This window comes from Bufo gargarizans, chromosome 6, assembly GCF_014858855.1.
Source record: "Bufo gargarizans isolate SCDJY-AF-19 chromosome 6, ASM1485885v1, whole genome shotgun sequence".
Lineage (NCBI taxonomy): Eukaryota > Metazoa > Chordata > Amphibia > Anura > Bufonidae > Bufo > Bufo gargarizans.
The window spans coordinates 71,165,062-71,184,522 of record NC_058085.1 but is presented as its reverse complement, the minus strand read 5'-3'; the positions used below and the strand labels follow the sequence as shown (position 1 = coordinate 71,184,522).

Below are 19,461 nucleotides of genomic sequence, written 5' to 3'. Positions count from 1 at the left end.
TTACCTCAGGGTACTCTCTGATGTTGGAAACGCCTGCCTAAATGTCAGGTAGGGTGCCCTTGTTGTTAGATGAGTGTTTAGCAGGGTGCAGGGCAGGAATATGGGTGCAGGGCCGGTGAATTGTGGAGGCAACGAACAGACCCATTGGTTGCATGATGAGAGTTTCAGTACTGGTAGCAGCAGTAGCACATTTTAGAGGTACAATACATAGTTACCAACTGTCCCTAATTTGTAGGGACTGTCCCTGATTTTCAGAGACAGTCCCCGACAAATTCGGGCTGTCCCGGGCTGAAAGAAGGTGGGGCTAATAATACACCCACCCATAAGTGGGCGTTTCTGGCGTCCCAGGAGGGGGCGTTTGGGATGCCCCGATTTTACCAACCTACTGTAAATGTTGGTAAGTATGACAGTATTTCACAGGCAGTATTCTTTCACAGGTTGTATATAGGCAGCAACAATGATGGCAGCTGTAGTTCTCCCAGTCTCTCTCACTAAAGACACTGTGCAATCACTCCAAATAACCGTAGGCGTGGCGTGCTATCTTGTTCTTTTTAACCCTTTCTTTTGTTCCTGGAGCAGAGAGGTGCACATTTAGGATGCCCCCTTGGCTCTGTAGTGCCGAGCTGTGTTCATTCTGTGCCCAATCTGAACGGTGCCTCTGAACGGCTCCAAATTAGAAAAGTACTCTATAGGCAACCGAAGGAGCACACCCATGAAATTGAAGCATGCTGAGCCGTAAGACGCCCATGTACATAAACCTCATGGTGTCAAAGTCCAGGGAGCAGTGTCTTCTACTCATTGAGCTCAGTAGGCTCATCGTTTACTTCTTTCAACCCCCAAATCCTAACATATAAGATAGGTGGCGCCCCCTCCTGTCCTGTATAGAATTAAATGCCATACGCCTCGTTCAGTATTTCCCCTATATTGGGAACGGAATTCATCCTCATTCTCTCTTCTCTCCTGACATTTCTTAGTAATCAATTGTATTCCTCAAATGATAAGCATTCTGGAGCATCATAACTGTGCTGTCCCTCTGTTATTACTCCTAGACATTTTATGCATTTATTGACAACTGGAAGTTACCATTTCCTGTGTCAAAGGGGCGTTTTCCTGAACAGTCTGACCCTGGCAGCACCGAGTGTGAAGGGACACACCCCCAACTGATAAAACCCTGATGGACCGTCATTGCAGAGTGCTGGCAATTCATCCATAAACTTCCAGCAGGAATAACAGAGGGATGCACAACATAGAGTCATAAAAATAGATGCTCCAGGATTGGGGAAATCCAAGTCGTTTCTAAAACATACATGTCAGGAGAGGTGACGGGTTCTTTTTGAGAAAATCAGCCCTCCGAGGCATATGTACAAGGGCTACACTATGTGGTTGTAGTTCGGCGGGTCAGTGATGGGTGAGTCTTAATTGATTTGCTGAGCGACCAACTCCCTCGGTTGCCCTATGCCCCAGTTTAATTGCATTGCGTGAAATGTTCTGGTAGATGGCATTTCTAATTGGAGGAGCGTTTTCATGGAACTCAGGGCAGGATATTACATTTTCAGGATATTTCTTAGCGATTTTGAGCTCAGGCCGTGAACTGGCACAAACCCCTGAAAAGTAGCAGAGCTGAATGTGCATAATCAATGCAAAGCCATTCAGTCCTAGGCAAGAAATCGTTTGCATATTCCAGCCTCAGATTATAAATCATAGGACATCATATTATTTTACGAATCATTTCCAGGGGCAATTCACTGCCGAACTGTGGCTTCACGTGTGAGATCTAAATAACCTGAAATGTAGAAATAATGAGGAACAGGTTACATTTTAAAGGCGGTTTATATAAACTTATGCAGCTTTGACCTACCTCCAATCAGGGGCCTAGCTAACGGCTCATGGGCCCTGGTGCAAGAGTTCAGCTTGGGCCCCCTTCCCTCAGTGCTTTGTGACAAGGGGCAGTTGTGGACCTAACCTTCCAGCTGCATGGGCCAAAAATTTTAATGACCCCCCCATGCCAAATTCTCAATCGAATCCCTTCCCTTTCAGACCTACTGTTAAAGACATACTTGGAAAACATTTCATACAGCGCTACAAAACATACAGGATAATACAGCGCCACATACCTCTTACATCCATTCAAGTAGATGTTCTCTTTCCTCATGTTCTCCATTTGGTCCAGACCACCATGATGATTTCTGTCAGCCATCTCTTGTCTCTGCAGAGTTTGACAAACAGACATCTTAGTTTCCTACTTTTTCATCATCCTCCCACCTTCTCAACACCCATACTGCCACTCCAATACTGTGTCCCCTGTGCTTCCCAATACTATACTGCAGAAACAGCCCCCCTGAAAATACCAGTAGCCCCTTCAATAATTACTTAAAGACAGTAGTATGAGAGAGAATAAGTGCGGCACTCACCAATGCTGGTTAAACTTCAAAGCTTTATTGCTTCTTAAATGAAGACATCTAGGCAGGCTGGGGAGCAGAACATGCCTATCACTGGAGATCGGCGGTGATGGCCGTTTCGCGCTGAACTAGCGCTTCGTCGGACCGCTATGACGTCTCTACGCACAAGCGTGCTACAAATAGGCATCACACCGACCATCACCATAGTGACGGCAGGACGCTCCATATACAAACAGAGACATAATAAAACCAAACATGGAGAAGGACATTTGTGTGAACGCAGCACATCAATACATATAGGCAAAAAAACAGCCCTTAATTGAGACAAGTGAGAGAGCGGACACGGATAAAGAAATAGCAGTGGGAAGACAGGATTGGCGGGTACCACACGGGACTTCGTTTGAACGCTGGTTGGTCATGGTTTGACCTTCTATTGGGTCTGCGACTCGCAGTAGTGCCGCCGTTTTCTACTTTGTTTCTGTATCTTTCTATTTTAATAATTATTTAAACACAGTGCCCTAAAAATATCCCCTAGTCTGTGCCAGTACAAAAATACCCCCTTATAATGTGTGCCAGTACAAAAATACCCCCTTATAATGTGTGCCAGTACAAAAATACCCCCTTATAATATGTTCCACTACAAAATATATATCTATAATGTGCCACAGTACAAAAACTACCCTCTTATAATGTGCATCAGTGCAAATACCCCCTTAAAATGTGTGCCAGTGCATAAAATACCCCCTTATATTGTGTGCCAGTACAAAAAATACCCCCTCACCTTTAAGGTCAGACCAGATCAGACCCCCATAACAGATCCTCAGACCCCCATATCAGATCCTGATCTCAGCTCCTGGTCTTCTCTGTCACTTTAGGTCTTAGTGTGTGCACTACATCCTAATGCTGTAGGCAGTCAGGACAGGACAGAGCGGCACCTGGAGAAGAACAAGCAGTGAGAAGGGGTGAGTACCGAGATTCACTCCCTCGCCTCCTGCAGACTAGTGAGCGTTTTCATAATGGAAGCGCTCACTCGTGTTCGCTTTATAAGAAGCACTGCATCTTATAAAGTGAAAAATACAGTGCACCTTGTAAGGGTGCAATAGAGGCAGACCACGTGACTGCTATGGGCCCAGGGGAGAGGGGGTTATTCTTCTCTTCTCCACATAAAAACACAGCATTTTCATTCAGCCGTCACTAGGGGGAGCACAATACAAAGAGATTATTACAGTTTCCATGATAGTTGTATTAATTGCTTTTCACTGAGCTCCCCCTAGTGGTGGCTGCAGGAAGCCAGCTTTGTAATAAAAGTGAAGCAAGAGTTTTTTCAATGTATTTTTGCCACTTTTCTGGTGTAAATACAGTGAGAAATATGGTGTTCAGAAACAGCGCCATATATTTGAAGCACCGGTTCCGCTTTTTCCGACATAAAAGTCAGAATAACTAGATGAGGCCAAAGGCAACTTTATTATTACAATTTTAGCAAAATTTCCTCCCCAAAAATTTTTCAAATATAAATTCATCAGAAATCAGAAATGGGGTGTTGAGCATGTTCTGCATCGCCTGGGAGTTATTGAAACATGTACATCGGAAAACTAGGTGCAGGGGGCCCATACTAAGCTGTGTATGCCCCTGCCATCAATATAAAAATTTAGCGCAGAATACAGCAGAGCTTCAGCAGTAGTGATGGACAAACATCGGCCGGGACGATTCGCGTTCACGATTAAATGTTTGAAAACGCGCGTTCACAGCGGGCCCCATTCACTTTAATGGCAGGCGAACCTGAAAAACCTTCAGGTCAAATTTGCAGCCAGAAATCACTTACTAGAAGTACAGAAATAGTCCCACAACATGGACAGCGATATACAAGAGGGGCATGATTGGCAAAAATTCCCACAAAAATATGCATTTTAATCAGGGGCCATTTTTATGCGTCTTAAAGGGAAACTCTCAAAAATGTACCCTGCTGGAGCCTAGAAAATTTTTATTTCCTATCGGTTTGATGTATACAATTGTGCAGCACTCCACGTTTTATATCCTGCAGAGTCCATAAAAAAAATGCCTATGTTAATGTCAATTATTTTTCTGCCATGGAACTGTATGGTGAACGGACGCCACAGTACGGCATCAGTCTGAGGCATCTGTTAATGCATACATTTTTGGTATGCATTAAATGGATGTGAACCCAGCCCTAGTGTCAGAATAAGCACCAGTACACAGCGGAGCAGCGTGGCGGAGAGGGGAGGCCGCCATGTACTGACAAAGCCCTACCTGGTCCTGGTGGTCAGGGATTAGGACTGTGCTTCCCAAGGATCATTTTCTACTGGGAAATACAGGGCACAGTATAATATACTAGAATCTATATAATATAAAGATATTAGCCCTACCCCCAAATAATAATACAATTAGGTGGTCATTTATTATATAGAAATACGTCTATGTGAGGTGTATTTCTGACACAGATTGTGGCGCAAAGGTCCTTAGCACTGCAATCAGCATATTTTTCCCGCTCATGCCAGGTCTAAAAAAGGATGGCGTGGGCAGGAAAAGGGATACAGTTATGGCCATCCAGTTATTAGATACCACCGCCATACATTGACCGTATAACACCTCTGTACAGTGACCGGATAACACCGCCATACCGTGACCGGATAAAAGGGTATAAGAGGGCACAGTACAGGGAATGACTAAGGGCACTGCACAGGGTGTGGTAAGAGGGCACAATGCAGGTTATAAGGGGGCACAGTATGGGGTGAGGGGCACAGTACGGGCTGGGGGGCACAGTCACATGACCCTGTGACATTAAAAGGTCCTTATGGTGAATGCGGTTAATTCGCCACCATAAAGACAGGCAGAGGAGAGAGACAGGGGTGTGATTATGTGGCTAGAGATAAAAAATTTAACTGTCGGCCAGTATAGGCCCCAAAAATTAGCCAATAGGTATTCACCTGACAGCAAAGAACTTTGGATTCTGTGGCTGGAGGTACATTAGGCAGTCACAGGATAAATATGTAACTGTCGGCCAGTACAGGCCCCAAAATTTGCCAATAGGCATTCACCTGACAGCAAAGAATTTTGGATTCTGTGCCTGGAGGTACATTAGGCGGTCACAGGATAAATATGTAACTGTCGGCCAGTACAGGCCCCAAAAATTAGCCACAAGTAGGGGCATTGCTAGGTTAAAACATTCAGGGCCTGGGCCCCTGATGTTTTGTCCCAGGCCCCGAATGTACTGCCTGCCTGCTAGATACAACTGTATTACCATCCTCAGGATGGCAATACAATTGAATCTAATGCCTTGCAAGAGCTGAAGGACCTGTGATGACATAACAGTCCCTGTGATCAGTTCTAAATGCAGTAGCTGAAAAGGACCTGCGATGATGTCACCATCATGTGACCAGTGCAGGAAAGGACAGCTCAGCAGCAAAGAGAAGTCCTGGGAAGAAGCTGTGGTGAGGTCTGTAACATGAGGAGAGGTAAGGGTACTTTCACACTTATTTACATGGGACTGTATGGTGGAGGGGCTAAGGAATTATAATTTCTGAGGACAGTAAACGGAGGAATATAACTACAGGGGGCACTGCAGGGGGCATTATAAATACTGGGGGCGCTTCAAGGCAAGCATTATAACAGTAGGGGGCAATATAAATACTGGGGGCACTGTGTGGGCATTATAACAGTAGGGGGCGATATAAATACTGCGGCACTTCAGGGTCAACATTATAACAGTAGGGGGTATTATAAATACTAGGGGCACTGTGGGGACATTTTAAATCCAGGGGACATTAAGCGTTCTTATTACTACTGGGGGCTCTATAGGAGGGTTTTATAGATCCACATTATTTCTATTAAGAGCATTATGGGGGTACTTATAACTACTGAGGGGTCTGTAGAGAGCTTTATTACCACTGGGATAACAATAGGGGGGCTTTATTTCTACTAGGGGCTCTGTAAGGATATTATTAATACTGCAGGGCTCTTCTACTAATAGAGGCACTCTTGGGGAGCACTATCACTGTTGGGGGCACTGTAGGGGGCAGTATTACTAATGAGGGCTTTCTAGAAGGGAATTACTATTGGTGGGACTATGAGGAGTACTATTACTATGGGGGGCACTCATTTTTCTTCAGGATAGTATTTGGTGGTAGAGAAAAGTGAGGAAGCTAAGATGTCTGTGTTTCACACTCTGCAGATTCGAGGCGCGGCTGAGAGAAGTTGTCCGGACCAAATGGAGAAGATGATCTACATCAGAGGAGACGTCCCCTAGGAGGCACTAGATGTGAAAGGTATGTGCTGCTGTATAGCTGTATAGCAAGTACAGTAAAATGTCTTCAGTGCTAGTGTTTACAGGGGGAGGGGTTGGGGGGCGATTGGTTGACTTTGAGAATTGGGCAATATTCATTGGGGCTTGGGCCCCGTATCTTTTGAGACCCTAGCAACGCCTCTGTCCAATAGGCATTCACCTGACAGCAAAGAAATTTTGATTCTGTCGCTGAAGGTACATTAGGCGGTCACAGGATGAATATGTAACTGTCGGCCAGTAGAGGCCCCAAAAATTAGGCATTAGGCATTCACCCGACAGCAAAGAACTTTGGATTCTGTGGCTGGAGGTACATTAGGTGGTCACAGGATAAATATGTAACTGTCGGCCAATACAGGCCCCAAAAATTAGCCAATAGGCATTCACCTGACAGCAAAGGACTTTGGATTCTGTGGCTGAAGGTACATTAGGCGGTCACAGGATAAATATGTAACCGTCGGTCAGTACAGGCCCCAAAAATTAGGCATTCATCTGACATAAAAGGCCTTTTATAAGACAAGGACCATTCTTTGTTCTGGGTGGTGGCAGATATGTGTGGGCTGGCATGATGAAATTCAATTACACATGGTTAACACAGGTGTTGAATTCCTCCGAGATCCATGCCTCATTCATTTAAAAAAATGTGAGGTAGTCCACACTGTTGTGAGCTAGGCAAGTGCGCTTATCGGACACGATTCCCCCTGCTGCGCTGAATGTCCTTTCAGACAGGACACTTGACGGGGGAGCAAGCCAAGAGTTCCATTGCAAATTGTGCCAGCTCTGGCCACAGGTCAAGCCTGCACACCCAGTAGTCAAGGGGTTCCTCGCTTCTCAGAGCGTCCACATCGGCCGTTAACCCAATGTAGTCTGACACCTGTCAGTCTAGGCCAGTGATGGCGAACCTTTTAGAGACCGGGTGCCCAAACTGCAGCCCAAAACCCACTTATTTATCGCAAAGTGCCAACACGCCAATTTACCCTGAATACTACAGTCCAGTATAGTATATCTTCCATGTACTTTATCATTTACCTATAATAGCTTGTCTGCATTCAGTGCGCTGCCTGTGTTGTTCATAGTGCGCCCAGCGCTGATGAATGGCTGGTAAAGTCCAGAGTATATTGGTACACCATAGACTTTTTCCAGGGTGCGGGTGCCCACAGAGAAAGCTCTGAGTGCCGCCTCTGGCAAACGTGCCATAGGTTCGCCATCACTGGTCTAGGCGTTCCCTGAGGCTGGATCCGGAGGGCGGCTGTCGATGGGTTGGCTGCAAGAATGATCTCATATCTGAAGTGACCAACACATCTTCAAACCGCCCTCTTTTTGCAGGCGTGGTAGGATTAGTGCCCGCACCTGTTTCGCTGTGGGTGGAAATTCCTCTGCCAGTGCCCGCAACAGCAGAATTCAGCATCTCTCGCAGCAAGGCTTGGAAATGCTGCATTCTAACAGCCCTCTGTGATGCTGCTAACAAGTCTGCTATTTTGCATTTTGTGTTTGTACCGGCGGTCTAAGTATGTTGCCACCCAGTACAGGTCCTTGACCTTTATGCTTTTTATACGAGGGTCCTTCTTCAAACACTGGAGCATGAAAGCCCCCATTTGCACTAAATTGGAAGCGGTGGAGCGCCCAGGCTCCTGCTCATTGCCCAGGAGACTGTTGTCCTCGGCCCCCCCAAGCCATGGACAACACCAGGGATCCCCGAAAAGTTTAAAGCCTGCTCTTCTTGCTCCTCCTCCTTCCCCCAGCCACCATCCTCCTCTGACTCCTCTTCAGACTCCTGCTGACTTGTCTCAGATGAAGTAGCCCCCCCTGGGAATTTATTCAGCATTGCGACTTCCTCATTTCCAGCTCCTGCTCCTCGACGGCTTGATTAATGAAACGACGCAATACACGCTCCAGAAAGAAGGGGTAAGGTACGATGCCACTGATGGCGCCCTGGCTGCGACTGACCAGTTTGGTGATCTCATCAAATGGCTGCAAAAGTCTGTATGTGTTGCGCATGAATAGCCACTGCGCGGTGAAAAGAAACCAAGCTCCCCAGAACCTGTCCTGCCGTAGAGTTCGTACAGGTAGTCGTTAATGGCACATTTCTGCTGGAGCAGCCTAACAAGCATATACAAGGTGGAGTTCCAGTGTCTCGGGAAATCACAAATCAGACGTCTGACAGGCAAGTGGTGTCGCCACTGAACGTCAGCAAGGCGAGCCATGGCCGTGTAAGATCTTCTAAAATGGCGAGAGATTTTCTTGGCCTGCCGCAAGACGTCCTGGACACCGGGGTATTTGGCAACGAATCATTGCACGACTAAGTTCAGGACGTGTGCCATGCACTGCACGTGTGTAATTTTGCCCTGTTTCAGTGCGCTCAGCAGATTGGCACTGTTGTCGCACACCACTTTACCAACTGTCAAATTGAGCGGGGTTAGCCACTGATCGGCCTGTGACCACAGAGCTGAAAGCAGTGCAGGACCGGTGTGGCTCTTGGCTTCCAGGCACAACAGCTGCAGCATAGTATGGCAACGTCTCACGTGGCACGTCGAATAGGTTCTGGGGAGTTTGGGGGGTGCAGTGGAAAAGGAGGAGTCAGCAGAGGAGGAGACGGAGGATGGTGTAGGAGGAGGAGAAGAAGAGGCAGGCCTGCATGCAATCCGTGGCGTCAACAACAAATCCACACGGGTGCCACGGGTTACATGCTTGATGGCCAACAGAAGGTTCACCCAGTGGGCAATAAAAGTTATGTACCTTTCCTGGCCGTGTTTGCTAGACCACGTGTCTGTAGTCAGATGTATCTTGGCACCGACACTGTGTGCCAGAAATATATTAACTTGCCGCTGAACGTGGCCATATAGTTCAGAGATGCCCTTCTGGGAGAAATATTACCTTCTGGGGACCTTCCATTGCAGTGTGCCAATGGCCACAAATTTTCTAAAGGCGTCGGAGTCCACCTTGTGCCAGATGAACGCGACAACGGCAAGGTGGAAGGTGGAGTCGAGGACAAATGGGGGGAGAGAGGAGAAGGAGAAGAGGCAGGATGTGGCTTTGTGGGTTCTGACGGTGTTGCTCCCACTGGGCTCGGTGATGGGAAGCCAGGTGCCTTCTTAAGGCTGTCGTCCCTAGGTGAGTGTTGGGCTTACCGCGACTTATGCGTTGACAGCACAGGCTGCAGATGGCAACACTATTGTCAGCAGCTGACACATTAAAAAAAGTCCACACTACGAAGCTATGTGCCGGCATCCTGGGAGAGCAAGATGTGACTGTGCATGGTGGATGGCTCGCTCCAGAAACATTTGCAGTCTGCTTTTTGCCTCCTGTGCACTGCGAGTTCTGCCTGCTTCTCCTCCCTATCTGCTGCTCCATCTCTCCCTCTCTTGTGGGCACCCACATTACGTCCATTGACACGTCATCATCGTCACCTTCACCACCACTGACATTAGAGATCTCGGAGTAGGCAGCAACAGCGGGGACCCCCCTGATCTGGGTACTGTCGTCAGACCGCTGGGTGGCGGCCGTTGCTACCTCCTCTTCCTCATCTGATGCCAAGAATGGCTGCGCATCGGTAAGGTCTGGGAATGGATGGGAAAATAATTCCTCTGACTCGAGTGGAGGGGCTATGGTGGTGATGGTGGGGGTGGTGTCTTTGGGGGTGCACACAGCAGAGAGTGAGGGCGGTGCAGATACAGAGGATAAGGAGGGTGCAGAAGCGGAAGGCTCAGTGAGCCACTCAACCAACTCTGGTGCGTCCTTTGACATAATCGCACGCATCTTCTCCAACTTCCCACTTAGGCTCCGGCCTGGTGCACCTGCCCGACCCCTACCACCCCTGCGGAATGGCCTGCCTCTTCCTCTGCCTGTCATTTTCAAAATGACCCTGTGCCAAAGTCCCAAGAGAAGAGCAGTATTTGTGAAAGCTGAAATATATGGCAGGCCTCAATCAGTTATTAGTTGAAGCAGGTATATCACCCTCAAGCAGTAATTTTGTGGACGCAAGTATATGGAAAACCTCTATCACTATTTTGTGGAAGCTGATATATGGCAGGCCTCAATCAGTTGTTAGTTGAAGCAGGTATATCAAAACCCACAATCTGTATTTTGTGGACTCAGGTATATGGAAAACCTCTATCACTATTTTGTGGAAGCTGATATATGGAAGGTCTCAATCAGTTGTTAGTTGAAGCTGGTATATCACCCTCAAGCAGTAATTTTGTGGACGCAGGTATATGGAAAACCTCTATCACTATTTTGTGGAAGCTGATATATGGAAGGCCTCAATCAGTTGTTAGTAGAAGCTGGTATATCACCCTTAAGCAGTAATTTTGTGGACGCAGGTATATGGAAAACCTCTATCACTATTTTGTGGAAGCTGATATATGACAGGCCTCAATCAGTTGTTAGTTGAAGCGGGTATATCAAAACCCGCAATCTGTATTTTGTGGACGCAGGTATATGGAAAACCTCTCTCACTATTTTGTGGAAGCTGATATATGGAAGGCCTCAATCAGTTGTTAGTTGAAGCTGTTATATCACCCTTAAGCAGTAATTTTGTGGACACAGGTATATGGAAAACCTCTATCACTATTTTGTGGAAGCTGAGATATGGCAGGCCTCAATCAGTTGTTAGTTGAAGCAGGTATATCAAAACCCGCAATCTGTATTTTGTGGACGCAGGTATATGGAAAACCTCTATCACTATTTTGTGGAAGCTGATATATGGAAGGCCTCAGGCAGTTGTTAGTTGAATCTGGTATATCACCCTCAAAGCAGTAATTTTGTGGATGCAGGTATATGGAAAACCTCTATCACTATTTTGTGGAAGCTGATATATGGCAGGCCTCAATCAGTAGTTAGTTGAAGCAGGTATATCACCCTCAAGCGGTAATTTTGTGGATGCAGGTATAAGGAAAACCTCAATCACTATTTTGTGAAAGCTGATAGATCGCAACCCTCAATCAGTATTTTCTGGAAGCATACAAATGCACTATAATATACTTTCTATGTTGGAAATTATAAGTATATCACACCCCTCTGTGTATCACACCTATCAATAGCACAACGTTACCAATCCTTAAAAGGACTTTTGTGGCCCTATTAGCTAGCGTTTGGTGTCCCTAAGTTCCTAACCGCCTGTCCCTGCTCCACAAAGCAACCTCTCCCTACACTGGCAAAACACATAATGTAAAATGGCTGCTAGATCGGGTTCTGTTATAGTGTTGGGGGTGTGTCCATGTGCTTAAACGTCTCAATTGGCTGTCCTGTTCCACCTGATAGATGTGTCATGGGTCAAAGTTCGGCGCAATGCAAAAGAATATGGCGCCAGCGGACATCGCCAAATGTTCACATGTTCGGCGAATCGCGAACGAGCATAGTTCGCCGCAAAACGGCCGCCGGGCGAACCGCAAGACCATCTCTAGTCAGCAGTGAGTATTGTTGGTAGGTAGTATCCAAATAGCTGTCAGGTTCACCTCTCTTGACATGTCTGTTTCAGTAAATACCTGTGTTCCCCATAACAATTCTGGAACATCTTTTCTTAGAACTCTGCATTATGCTGTTCCTCTGTTACTCCCCCTACAAATGTATGACTAAATTGACAACTGGGTGTTACCATTCTCCTTGTCATAGGGGCGTGTTCTTTCACAGTCTGGACACTATTAGGCTGGGTATGGACACAGCCCAAACTAGTAACACCCAGTTTTAAATGTGTTCCTATATTTCTAATAGGAATAACAGAGAAACAGCACAATGTAGCATTATGAGGAACGATGCTCCAGAGTTGTCAGGAATGGCTGCTGTCGCACTTGCCTTAATGATTTTTTCACTTGCTATAACAAACAAGGAAATACTCCAGGACGAGGAGTTTGTTTGCATCGCTGTTTGTTTTCATGGCCGTGTGACGTCTCGGCAAGGACGTGTCACAGGGGACGCCCAATAACACTCTCAGGGTCTGTCAACACTTTTGGCCTCTAGGTTAAATACAGTATCATAGTGAAACTGCTGCTGGAAAACATATACCGCGCTTTATATATCAAGCAGGCTTATATAGAAACATTCCACAGATACTCATCATGTCAGATCCCAGATGTAGCAGAGCTAAGTTTGTCATTGTGTTTGGTAACTTAGGCCGTGTTCACATCATTGTTTCATTTTCAGATTTTTGTTTAAAAACAATTTGTATCCCTTTATGTCAATTCTGTCAGAGATCCCTCCTTTTCGACTAGAATAAAATCCCTCCTGGCGGGACTTTTTCTCCCATCAAAAATGAGCACAGCGCAGTCTCAAAATAAAGGATCCCCTTTTTTATTTTGTCTTTTTTTTTCTGTTCTGACCGATCAGAAGAACAGAACATGAAACGGTGATATGAATGGGGCCTAAGCCAGTTTTCCCAGTTTTAATAAATCTACCCCAGTGTGTTTTAGAGGCATTTTTATTCATTTTGAACGGTCAGATGGTGCTCGTTGGATCAGTGGTGTTTTCTGTAGGACAGGAAAAATGCATGAAAAAATTTAATAAATCCCTAAATTAAATAAAAATGCAACCCATAACAATAAACAGATATTTAAGGCATTTCTTATAAAACAAAAAAGCTGTAAAATAAAACTGTATTTAATATAAGTCTACGGCTACTGTGATTTTTTTTTTTCTCTCTCGAGAAACAAAAAAACTTTTTGGTGGTGTTTTTCTTGAATTTTAATGTTACATATTTTTTTTTCTAAAAACGGTACAGCCAGTTGTTAGCTTAAAGTCTAAAGTAAAATCTAAAGCACTCAAATACACAGTACTCTTTGGCCTTTTTCTTACTTTCAGTGATTTTTGGGGGTCCTTGATGTTTTTTTTTAGACTCCAGACACACGACCATATTTTCGGTCTGCATCCGATCTACATTATATGTGGATTGGATGCGGACCCATTCATTTCAATGGGGCTGCATAAGATCCAGACAGCACACCATGTACTGTCCGCATCCGTATGTCAGTTCCATGGGCCCGTATAAAAATAGAAATGGTCCTATTCTTGACCGTTTTGTACCAAAAACGCTTGTAAAAAAAAAAAAGGAATGTAAACCCATGAGGTTTTTTTACACGCGAAAAATAGGCCTTAGGCCTCTTTCACACGAGAGTGACGGATTAGGTCCGGATGCGTTCAGGGTGCGTTTAGTGAAACCCGCACCATTTTGCAAGCTAGTTTAGTCAGCTTTGTCTGCGATTGCGTTCACTTGTTCAGTTTGCAATTAGTTTTGATGCGTTTTTCACGTGCGTGATAAGGCTTACAAACAACATCTCTTAGCAACCATCAGTGAAAAACGCATTGCATCTGCACTTGCTTGCGGATGCGATACGATTTTCACTGAGCCCCATTCACTTCTATGGGGCCAGAGCTGAGTGAAAAATGCAGAATATAGAACATGCTGCGTTTTTCACGCAATGTAGAACTGATGCGTGAAAAAAAAAACGCTCATGTACACAGACCCACGAATTGGTCAGGACTCAGTGCGGGTGCTATGCTTAGATGTCACGCATTGCACCCGCGCGGAAAACTCACTTGTGTGAAAGAGGCCTAAGGGCTCTTTCATACAAGTGGATGCCGTGAGGGTAATCCATTGCGTAAAAGAGAACCAAGCCCCGCTCCGGACAGCAGAGACACGGAGCATTAACATGACTGATAATGCTCCGTGCCTCTGTGACCTTTTTACTACAAAATGACAGTGAGATAAAGTTGTCGCCGTGATTTTGTAGTAAAAAGATCACAGAGAGGCAGGGAGCATTATCAGTCATGTTACTGCTCTGTGTCTCTGCTGTCCGGAGCGGGGATTGGCTCGCTTTCACGCAGCGGATTCCACACACAGGATCCAGTCGTGTGAAACAGCTCTAAGTGTTATCACAAAATAGTAATAATGCAGCTTCCGATATTTGATGCCTTTGGCTCTGCTACATCTAATGCAAAATCTCCGCCGCTGGATGTAAGAGGTCGTGGTTCTGCGGAGGGTCCAGTAGCTCCTTTCACAGGATACTTTTTAGGGTGTGTGAATGGGTACAAGTCCCAGCAGGTGACTGTTGATACAACTGTTAGCTTGTGATCAGTGCCAGCGAGCAGAGGGGGGAAGGGAGGGGGCTTCTATTAAAGTCTGACAGCCTGACACCAAGCACTGTCTCCACATTCCTGTGTCTTTGGTGCAGCTAAATTCGGAACACAGCCCTCCAATCACATCAATGGAAGGCACAGGGAGGGGGTCCTTCAAGGGGAGGCTTGGTGGACTGTAGGTGCCAGGGGGTTTGTCTCCTTGTCCCTTTTTTTTTTGTGGCAGGAACAACTTGGTGACTGGAGGTGTGTGAGAAGCAAGTTGGAGCCGGCAGCCCCTCCTGAGAAGTGCAAGCAAGAAGTTTTTTGTTGCGGGCTTCTGCAGGCGTCCATCGCTGGAAGGTATTATGTGCTTAGCATGCTTCATTAGGTGCAGACTTGGTGACGTGGGATGTCGCCCATGCACATTGGGTTTCTCCTACGCTTTACTCTTTTCTTTCTCTGCAGTTTAGTCTTACACTTCAGGACTACTTTCCCAGCATGCATTGGGTTGCATTGTCAGCCATAATGGGGGATTAGAGAATGCTGCTCCTATTACAAGGCGGCTCTAGCTGTACAAGGCACCTGCCACTATGTGAAACTTATTTGGGTTGGGGGTCCCTGGGAGCATTTTTGAGGACATATCTTCACCCATCTGGATAGGATACACTGACCGATTCCACGTAAGCAATTCATACATTGAATATCTATACATCCCTCATCTATGGTGCTCCACATCTTATAGACTCTGCAAGTTAATTCAAATTCATTGACTGACTATTTCCACCATGTTTCTGCCTAATAATGTTGCCTCCAGTCATATTTGTGCCTGGTACTGCTTTGCGCTGGCACTAGGGTACTGAGTTACAGGGCATCCTCGTGGTTTGTATTTTCTGCAATGGTTTCCTCCTTGTTTAGTGGAACAACCCAACAGTTCAGCAAGCCACATGCAGCCATGCCACCCGGGACAACCAACAGTAGCATGATTATACGGTAAAATTAGGCAGTCATTGGTTGCCACAAGTGGGCATGGCCTAGCACCTTTGGGTTATACCCTTATAGTTTGCTCCCGCAATGCATAAATATACTGATGGGTTGCTTGGCTCTAGTGTTTTTTGTAACTGGCTATGCAGCTCTGTAGTGTAAAGGATAAGATTCTTGGCTCTAATGAATGTAGAAGGTTGTGAGTTCGAATGCCACCAGAAACGTTTCAGAAATAGAGGCTAAATTAGATTTAAATACACTGGGTGTCCCCAGGCACTGACTCCATATATGGAGTCAGAGTAGGGACTCCTAGGCCGAACTAGAGTCCCGACACTCTCCCCTCTTCAGAGCAGGTGCCTGGTTTAATGGTTCTTCCATTGTGCTCGGGTGCTATGTAGAGCACCCGAGCATCAGGAAGTGTTCTACTCGAGCACACAAGCACTTTGGTGCTCGATCAACACTACTTGGCTCCTTATAAAGTTAGTGACCATACACTGAGAACAAAGGATCTGGCAATTCAACGTGACGAAAATTGTCTTCCCCAACTTAAGGGCTCATGCACATGAACGTGTGCCGGCCGGGCCCATATTGCAGCCTGAAAACAGCAGGTCTGCAATATTCTGGACCCAGCCATTTTTGCACTACATCACGGTTGCGGACCCTTTCACTTGAATGGGTCCGCAAACCAGAAAGGTCCAATGCGGAACAGAGGAACGGAACCCCACCTCTGCACCGAAAAAAAATTAAATATGCTCTATTTTTTTTTGCGTTGCGGGCGGATCACGGACCCACTCATCGACGTGGATGTTGCCCGTGCATTGGGGACCGCAAATTGTGATCATTGACCCAATCATTTCCCTGTGTAGACATGCTCCTGATCACCTGAAAATGGGTGAGATCACATCTTTGCACATCGGAATGTGTAATCAGGGATGGGGTGTGCTGACGACAATAATGCAGCTGTGTCTGTACAATCCCATTAGCAGTCCTTCAGGCACATACAGTGCCAATGACGGCCCATGTAAATGCATCTAAACGAGCTCCACTTGACTGGCACTCAAAAAAAATTCTTCTCATGTAAATAGACCCTTAAAGGGGCATTTATCTGGTAAAGAAAATTAATACAAGGCACTTACTAATGTATTGTCATTGTCCACATTGCCTCCTTTGCTGGCTAGACTCCTTTCTCCACACACACATTATACACTTCTCATTTCTATGGTTATGACCACCCTGCAATCCAACATCGGAGGCCGTGCTTGCCCGCCATAGGAAAAAACGCTGCCCTATGAGCACCCCTATGGTCCCGGCCACCTTAGTGGCCAGTGCCTTTTCCTATAGTGTGCAAGCACGGCCACCACTGCTGGATTGCAAGGTGGTCGTAACCATGGAAACGAGCAGTGTATAATGTGATTGGAAAAATAAGTTTAGCCAGCAAAGGAGGCAATATGTATAATAACAATACATTAGTAAGTGCCTTGTATTAACTTTCTCTACATGATAAATGCAACTTGCTGAAGTGGTTGGCTAGTTCAGTCGAAATCAACAGGTTTGCCCAACCTGAGTCTAAGGTGTGCCGCCACCTCTAGCTGAGTTGTCCCCTGTGCATTGCTTTCTTTGACAACCCCTCCCTTTAAGGTGTACCATATATTGCCCAAATAATACAATCATATAGGGTAGAAATATCCATACCATACAAAACGTAATTACCACTACGATACTGTGCTCAAATAACATTGCCTTAAAATGCTCAAGTAAAACTGCCAGATGCTTGCCTATAACATAGAGAGTGGTTTCAGGAGTGCCCAGGTCATCAGGGTCTATGGTGCCTCCCGTCATCAGTGACGCCCAGGTCACCCATGTCTAAGGCCTACCCTGAATATAGTCACAGAGATACAGCGGTGATGGGAACATCTATAAAGCAATATGCTAAATTCTGTGTACGGCGCTGCATAATATGTTGGAGCTATGCAAATGTCCTCAAACAAATGTCCACTGGAAAAAAAAAATTGTAATGATGGTTGATTGTCCATTTTCTGGTGATTTGTGAATGGAACCTGAGGATGCCTCAGTATCTGCTGCCTGCGCTTCTCTGTACTGCTCCATTCATCTCTCTTTCGGTGGATAAATGCCAATGAACTCCTGCTAAACAAACATTTATTTTTTGCCTCACCATGAATAATAGCACAAGGCCCACAGGAGAATGTAAACATACGGCGATGGCTGTTGCCTGCGCTATTATTTATTACAGACTGTGCTTCATTCCCTTGTATTTGCACGAATCCTATATCCATAAAGCATTTTCTTAATTCAATTTATATTCTTGCTGCAGGTCTCCTGGAAGCTGCTTGTGTCGCTTCATTACAAGGCTGCTTAATGTACTGTTTAATTGCAGTCTCCATGCTGAGTGCTTGGTGGCCGCACCATGGCTGGTCCCCATGTGGACTCATAACCGGAGACGTGTACTGGAACGTTGACTCTGATCCATCTTCTTGGGAGTTGCTTCAGGACGTTAAGAGGCCATGACAGGTTCAGGCTGTTCGTTATAGCACATTGACTTTTTAACAGTGGCACAAATTTCTGCATCCAAGCCTAAAAATCTCTTTTAATTGAATTTCTGACTACGTGGTGTGGACACATTCCTGGAGATACCAGTGAAATGGTGTGAGCCAATCCATAAAGAAACACCACCTCAATTTTAAAGGAAATTCTGAATGTAAACCTAAAATTGTGTTGTCTATGTTGCCCCATCACCAGTCACTACCAAAAGTCTTGCATCAATAAATAGGATCAGTCACGTGAAGGAACAGATCACGTCATACTTCCTTGGAAAGATAGTGGAACTACAGGACTAATGTTACTTCATGCAGAACAAAACCTCATATTCCTTTAAAGGCTTTTCAGAGTTTGAAGAACTCATTGGACAAAGCGAGAATCTAATGACACCACACTTGGACGATACAGCAGACAAAGATCTGGAAGGAGACTATGTGGACCTCTTAGAAACCGCTGTCACAGCAGAAAATAAACCATCCATTTCTTGCCACCGGGAAATGGGGGATTCTTCCAGGGTCCCAAAAGTCAAGGGAGATCCTATTTCAAGTGTTGCTAATAATAAGTGGGTGTGTGGGAGAACTCAGGCCAGTAAGGAAGGGGTGTGTACCCCATGCCTTAGGAGAAAACTCAACAAAGATTTGAATGTCAAAGAAACAAAGTGCCGTTTCCGTCAATCCTACCTTGCAGCTCTTAAAAATCCAGTTAAGTTCATCTCAGCACCTATGGCTGAAATTTTGGAAGAAACAGTGAGTAGGTCCAGTACGTTTGCTGCTTTGGAAAGCCCTATTTGTTCACGCCGTAAGCCTCAAAACCAAACATCTTCTTCCTGGCTATTTCCTGGGAAAACAGACTCAAAATCTGGAGATATACAAATACAGAGTACTTCAAGAAATTCAAAAGTGACTTCTTCCCCTGGGGCAGACTCTTCTCCATCGCTTGTACACAGATTCTCCTTTCTAAAAGGACAGCGTGGTTCCTCGTCATCAGGAGATGGCCTTCCCATAGATAACAGCTCAAATCAGTACGGTGGAACTTGGAGAAGGGTATCTGCCGTCTGCTCTCCTAGACTTAGCCGAGCTAAGTTCTCCGGAAAAGGTACTACTAAGGGGATTATAGAAATTACAGTATAATTGAACCCTTGGTGAACTATATTTGTGAATGATGTCAATTGCCATATCATAA

The 19,461-nt window shown here is 45.7% G+C and overlaps 1 protein-coding gene across 1 annotated transcript in view; it reads left to right on the top strand.

Annotated features, from left to right (window-relative positions):
- Positions 1-14,999: 14,999 nt before the first annotated feature.
- The window catches only part of KIAA1755 (KIAA1755 ortholog), a 50,192-nt gene continuing 45,730 nt past the window's right edge, over positions 15,000-19,461 (top strand). Inside the window, exons 1-2 of the mRNA XM_044299470.1 lie at positions 15,000-15,102; positions 18,056-19,374. Of these exons, the coding sequence (XP_044155405.1) occupies positions 18,588-19,374 (787 nt within the window). The 5' untranslated portion in view covers positions 15,000-15,102; positions 18,056-18,587. The remainder of the gene's footprint in view (positions 15,103-18,055; positions 19,375-19,461) is intronic.